This window comes from Tarenaya hassleriana, unplaced genomic scaffold (assembly GCF_000463585.1).
Source record: "Tarenaya hassleriana unplaced genomic scaffold, ASM46358v1 Cleome10, whole genome shotgun sequence".
Taxonomy (NCBI): Eukaryota; Viridiplantae; Streptophyta; class Magnoliopsida; order Brassicales; family Cleomaceae; genus Tarenaya; species Tarenaya hassleriana.
Genome location: NW_010960188.1, coordinates 2,003,885 through 2,010,969, shown reverse-complemented (window position 1 = coordinate 2,010,969; position 7,085 = coordinate 2,003,885). Strand labels below are relative to the sequence as shown.

At 30.7% G+C, this 7,085-nt stretch overlaps 1 protein-coding gene across 1 annotated transcript; it reads right to left on the bottom strand.

Annotated features, from left to right (window-relative positions):
- Positions 1-143: 143 nt before the first annotated feature.
- LOC104801397 (flavin-containing monooxygenase FMO GS-OX-like 9) lies at positions 144-3,213 on the bottom strand. The gene is made up of 7 exons (XM_010524665.1): positions 2,513-3,213; positions 2,311-2,381; positions 1,998-2,156; positions 1,784-1,866; positions 865-1,000; positions 603-776; positions 144-486 (listed from the first exon to the last, which is right to left on the bottom strand). Exons 1-7 carry the CDS (start codon positions 3,090-3,092, stop codon positions 295-297), a joined length of 1,395 nt encoding a protein of 464 aa, XP_010522967.1. The 5' UTR covers positions 3,093-3,213; the 3' UTR covers positions 144-294.
- Between the last annotated feature and the right edge of the window lie 3,872 nt (positions 3,214-7,085).

The following is a 7,085-nucleotide window of genomic DNA, read 5'->3' as shown; positions in this document are numbered from 1 at the left end:
AGGCCCCCCCCCCCCCCCAAATTCAATATCAATCTTTGCAGCAGAGAAGCTGTCCTCTAGATATACGATGTTAGATATGTTCAAGACATGATCAACTAAAGATACTTATATATATATAGAGAGAGAGAGAGAGAGAGATCGGCTGTATAGATCCACAAAACAAAAACTGACCCATTGGGGTTTATGTATCTTGTATTAACTTAGAACAATTCCATATATATAAAAAAGAAAAAACACGAGTCCACCAAAAGTGAAATATAGCTTTGACGGATATAATAAAAGGGATCATCATCATCAGTTGTGGATGTGGTTGAGCTGTGTGAAATGAGGGCTTCGAAGAGCTTCTTGGACGAGTTCATCGTCATCCCAAGAATCTTTGTAAGTTTCCAGATTCTCCAACGAATTCTCCAACGCCGACAGACACAGCTGCTTCCTCCATTCCTCCAGATGTTGAAACCCCACGTAGTCCGCATACTTATCACAATACTATACATACATATATATATATACACACACACACACCAAGACAAAAAATAAATAAGTGTATACCCGATTGATTTCATAACGTAAAACCAAAGGAGAGACAAAAATTAACAACCAACCGTGAAGTCGGCGATGTCGTGGGTGTTGTGTTTGGGGACGCCTTTGGAATCCAACGAGCGATAGAACTCGACGATGGATTCCATCATTTGGGCTCTCGAAGGGAGCGACCTTTTGCCGGACAGCACTTGCGCCACCCATTTCGCTTGCGCCTCGAAAAACGGAAATCCTATCAACTGCATGCATGCATGCATGCAGAACCCACGTCAGAGTTTTCATCTTGGTTGTTGGGGTGAATTATATACAAGTAAATAAATTATTTACCTTTCGGGGGATTCCGACAAAGGAGAGAGAAGGGGCGAGCGACGGAGGGAAAGTGTGTTCGAAGAGAGGTCCCACTCTATCATCATCCACTCCCACTCTTCCTTTCGTATCAAGGAACGGGAATTTGTACGAATACCTTCACAATTTTTTTTTATATTTAAAAAAAAGTACAATTACTTATAATGAAAGAAACATATTTTATAGTTATTTATTTGTCTTTAAAACTTATATTATTAATTTATAAAAGCTGTGGTTACATTTTTAGAGAAAAAGGAATGATGGCCCCAAGAATCACGTGGATAGATTTGTAGCCTATCTCATGGGACATATTATATGTCCCACAATGCCACTATTATTTATTTGTGTCTATGATGAAATTGTTTTTGGAGCGTTTTGTCCAACAAGCATTATATTGCTTGCGTATTCAAACATTATATATTGCCAAAAGAAATTCATTAATATATAGGCAAAAGTAATCGTTAGAAAAAATTATAAGTAAAACGAAAGAAAATCCGAGTAATTTGTATCGTCCAAATTATATTTATTTGACAAATATTTAATTACAATTACCATAAAGACACAAATCCCGATGATGAAACCCTGCAATCTTTAAGATACATAAAAGTAATCCTTGATTTAACATTTGAAACTTTTTGACTTCTCCACTAATATCTGTTCTTTTTATGGATTAATCTTTCAAGCCCTCGTAGTAATCCATAATTAACTCGGTTAATTGCTGATTAATCAATCAATCAATCGCTTTTTTAATCCCTTTTTGCCTTCAATAACGGAAACAAAAGTGTAAAAAGTACCCCCCAAATCGCATTAAAAACGTATGTATGTTGTCTTAATCTAATATCGTCATTTAATTTATAACAGAGAAGAATCATTATCATATAATTTATGTTTGATTTCTTACCCGGTGCAATATAAAATAGTATCCGCTACGGTCCAAGATCCATCCACGAACACGACTCGTCCATCGCCCTCGAGAGATTCAATCTACAAAATAAATGAAATATAAAACAATTAAAAGCAATCACATAATATTAAGAGCAAACCCATGTATGTAAATCCACACATATAATATATATAAGCTAATATATATGTGTGTATATATATATATAATATACCTGTGGATGAAGATGGAGGTTGTGGTGCTTGGAAATGACTTTGGATAAGCCTTGAGTTATGTCGAGGGATTTGGCGCTTAGGTGAACCTCCTTTGCCACTCCCACAAGCTCCATTGATATGTCTTGCCCACTCAATGAGCTCCCAACCACCACCACCACCTAATCCGCATTTCTTTTTTGTTTTAATTAATTAATTTCTCTAATCATTCATCCATCTTAATTTCCCCAGCTAATCCCTTGTTTTAATTATCTCAAGGATTACCGTTAATTATATATCAATTCATATATATGTAAAAAAATTCAAATATTTTACCTCGTTACGAAATGGCTCCGGTTTCCTATAGACGTGGCTATGAAGTTGCTTCCTCTTCCACGAATCCATTCCTGCAAGAGGAACAACAAACAAATTGATTCAATACCGATATGTATATACATATATATAAGAGGGTTATAGCTAGATTCGATACATGCATGCATACGCGTATAAATACTCATACATCTACGTGAATACATACCCTTGATGGAGGGGAGTCTAGGGTAAGAGTAATGGCCGGTGGCAACAACAACAGCGTCAAAAACCTCTTCCGAAACCTTGCCACTAAACTTGTCTCTACACCTCACAACCCATCTCCTGTCCTCATCCCCCAAAACCAAACCATCATTGGCAATCCCCACGTAATCAACCCTCACGTTAAACCTAATCAGATCCCTTAACCCAAAAAACTCGCAAAAATCCCTCAGATACCGCCAAAGCTCCTTATGCCCCGGAAATCTCCTCATATCTCTCCCTTTCTTCACCAAAAACGGAAAATCGGAATAACCCATTATCTCTCTCGGAGACGTGAGCCTCAGAGAAGAGTAGACACTGCTGTGGACTTTGAGGAAAGGATCGTTTTCGTCGATGGACCTCCCTAAAGGGTCTTCTTCTTCGACGCTAGGGTTATACAGCCATTGCCCTCCGACGTCGTGGCTTTGCTCCATGACCACCACCTTGTGCCCTTCTTTCCTTAGCTCTCTCGCCGAGACGAGCCCCGACGGTCCGGCTCCGATCACACACACCGTTCTTGATCTGTTCGGAGACATGTCGGAGACCATCTTTGATCACGTCCACGGCCGGAGGAGGATGGTTTTCGTTTTCTTTGGGGAGGGAGGTGATATATGGAGAATATATGATTAGATGCGTGGTTTGGCTGTCCTCATATATGCTCATTATACATGTTTATATAGTTGCATTCGACGTACTACTCGACATGTCTTCATTATATATATATATATATATTATTACATCAACGCATACGGCATAAGGTTCCCATTTTTAGTGGTAACAATGAATCCAGCATTCTTTTATTAGCGTAAAATCGTTCTTTTTTAATGGTATCTTTGGATCCAGTAAACGTTTTTTTTATAAAATTTAACCGTTATTACACCGACGCATAGGGCATGATTCCTTCTTTTAATGGTAACAATGGATCTTGTAATCTTTTATTATTGCATAAAATCAATCTTTTTTATAAATTTGTTTTTATGTGTAAATGTCATTAGTTTACGTACATAACCATTTTTTTTTATAAATTAGATTTGATGAGAATACTGTCGGTTGCAGATGCGGTTGATAATTAAATGGGTCCCCAATTGACTTGAATTATAATCTCTGACAATCTAACGTGAACACTTAAGTATCAACTCTAGAGCAGTCGGTCCAACATCATTAATTTAAAATAATTATTTCCCTTACAAGACAATTTTATTATTTTATCATTGTGATTCACTAAATGTAGTTAACAATCTTAATTATACTATATGCTAATTATGCTTTTGTGTTTGTATACACCTTTAACTAGTAAAATTTTGAAGCACATTACATTAATCAATCATCAATCAAGCCATTTATATTAAATCAGAATTGTAATTAAAATTATCAACCTTTTTTTCTTAATAAATGTTTTTTTCCCGACAAAAAAGAGAGAGAGAGAGCCTTGAGACACAAAATAATGGCTATGGTTTCCCTGTAACTCAAAGAAACTCCATGCTGTTAAAAGTTGTGCTTATCGTTTGTTGGGAACATTACCAACCTTTTTGTTATATATATATATATACACTTGTATATCGTATTGCATACATATATATATATATATGTATATATACGTATTATGAATAAGTAATTTTTGTACGCTACATTATTATGACATATTATTTTAAAAACAAAAATAAAATTATTGATTGTGATATCAAAAATACAAACCTAACTTAAGCAAAGTATTATGTCCATACAAATTCGAATCTCGTCATAAAATAATATTATTTATTTTACAGTTTTATGTTTGGTTCTTGGAAGATTTATTGACGAAAGGCTTAAGTAAATCCTTCACACAAAAAAAAAAGATGTAGTAGTCTTATGTAATAAAATTGTTTTATTTTATATTTTGGTTTGTTTCATCTCTCTCTCTCTCTCTCTCTCTATATATATATATATATATATATATATGTATGTATAGAATCGTACGCGTAAATTTAAATAAATGGGGCTAATAATAATAGGGAGAGATGTGGGCCTCCACATATTGGAAAGAGTAGTAATTCGTAAAGCCAAGAAAACATCGACAAAATCATTCCATGTTTCCATTTTTACTATTATAATTTAATGAAAATTTCGTTTTTTAACTAAGTATTTTTCTATCTTCTCAGTTATAATCTGTATTTTTTTTATCTCGTTAAATTCTATATTTATTTATATTTAACAATAAAATATTTTTATTTTTAAAAAATTGACAATTAAATCTTTAAACGATTAACATTAGGATGAACATTAGGGTGAAAATCTGAAAAATATAGGATTTTTAATGAATTTTTTTTCAATAATTTATAATGGTCTTCAAATTTCAAAACTAATTTTTTTAAACAAAAATATAAACCATTTTTTTTTCTGTTTCTAAGTCTACGAACTCCTTTTTTATCTGCAGGCAACAATTTGGTATCCAATGCTTTAAGTATACAAAACGTTGAAAATGATAGATGTTAACATTAGGGTGAACATTATATTTTTAGTTCAATTTTTGTAATAAAAAGTGCATTTATTCGAATTTTATGGCATATTATGATTGCTTTGGTGTCTATTTAGATTTAGGTTTTTATAAATGTAATTTTTTATAAAATTATCATTTTCGTTCCATTTTGTATATATTTATATTTAATTAATGAGATTTTAGAAAAAAATATATATCAAATGGAATTTTAGATGAAACTCACTTTTATAAGAAAGTGTTTTTTATGTATATTATATTATTATATACATATATATGCGTGTACACAGTAGTGGACCTAGAAAAAGTTCTTATTGAGGGCAAATGTAATTTTAACACGTGACAAATATAATTTTATAATGGGGTATTTATAAAATTTGGTTAAAATATGAGAAATTTTATGAATAAAACATTCTTTTTAATCAAACAAATGGGGGTATATGTTATGTTCATATCAAATTGGGTCCGTCCATGTGCGCGTGTCTGTGTGCCTGAAAATGGTTGAGTTTTTGGAATATAGTTTAAATGAATTATTTTGTTGTTGTATCGATTGAAAACTACGAGGACTATAAGTCTATAATTAAAGTTTGAACGAATCTTACGCTAATTAATTACAATCTAAAACTTCGATGTAATAATCTTTTTGAAATTAATTACCATAAATATATAGTAATGTGTATTTATAGCATATAAATTGAAATATAAGATCATTTTCGTTTGAACCAGCCATTAAAATCAATGAAGAAATCTCTCACACTTTCACATAGATTACATAAATCATAAAATTTTGTTACATTTGTGTGCTCTAAAACATTGTTTAAATTCGATATAAATTCCATTTAAATCTAAAATCAATTATATATTAGTCTAACTAAATCGATTTATCTTACGTGACCAATTATTTGGATGCTTATTACTTATTAGGAATTCCGAAAACGGGTCATTATTATTTTTTATCCTTTCACGTTTACTCTCATCAACGAAAATTGATTTATTTAAAAAATTAAAAAATTAAGATATTTATATGGTATTTTTGAAAAGTTAAGATATTTATATGATAATTTTATAATTGAAGTATTTATTTAAGATTTTTGTAAAAGTTTGAATATCTATATGCTATTTTGTCTTGTTAAAATAATCTACGTACTATATAGTTTAAGAAATTTCCCTAGATTGGAAATCATAAGTTATATTGTGAAATTAATTAATTCTGATTGTACTTTGTATACATATGCCAACAACAGTGGAATGTGCCACGTATTGTTTCTTATATCTCAGTAATAATAATAATTGATTGATACGTATCAGCTTTTTCACGCTGGAGCGATGTGATGTAACAAGGGCCCCATTTTTTTTATTTATTAAAAAAACTACTATTATAAATAGTAATTATATTTTAAATATTTTCTAGATATATCATATGGATATGAATAATGCATATCTGATATTCCGAAATCAATACTACGTGTTTTTTTTAATCATCTTTATATAGATCTCCAACGATTGGAATATTGCGTAACATCTAACCTTTCGAGGGATTTATATATATTTTTAATTTATAAAATATTTCCTAATGGACCCATATGGAATCTGATTGGTCCTCGATTTCCTTGTGCTATTTGTTAGAAAATCGCGATATGTAATAAATAAAAGGGATAATTCTATTTAAAACCCTATACTTTTCTTTCGTCTCAATTTAAACCCTATACTTTTTTTTATCCAAAAAAATATTATACTTTTAAAAATTGGTAATTAAAACTCTATACTTTTAAAAATTGGTAAATAAAATCCTGAACGAAAAACAATATTATTTAATGCTGACATAGCATCCTAGTCATCTTCCACATCATCAATCTCTAATATTTAATAATATTAATTAATAAAAATAAAAATAAAATAATAATAATAAAAATGAAAATTTAAAAATTATATATATTCATAAAAATTATACACATATAAAAACATGTTTATAAAAAATTTAAAATTATATACATATATAAATATATTTATATATACATATGATACATATATATCTATATATGTGTATAATTATTATATGTTTTATATG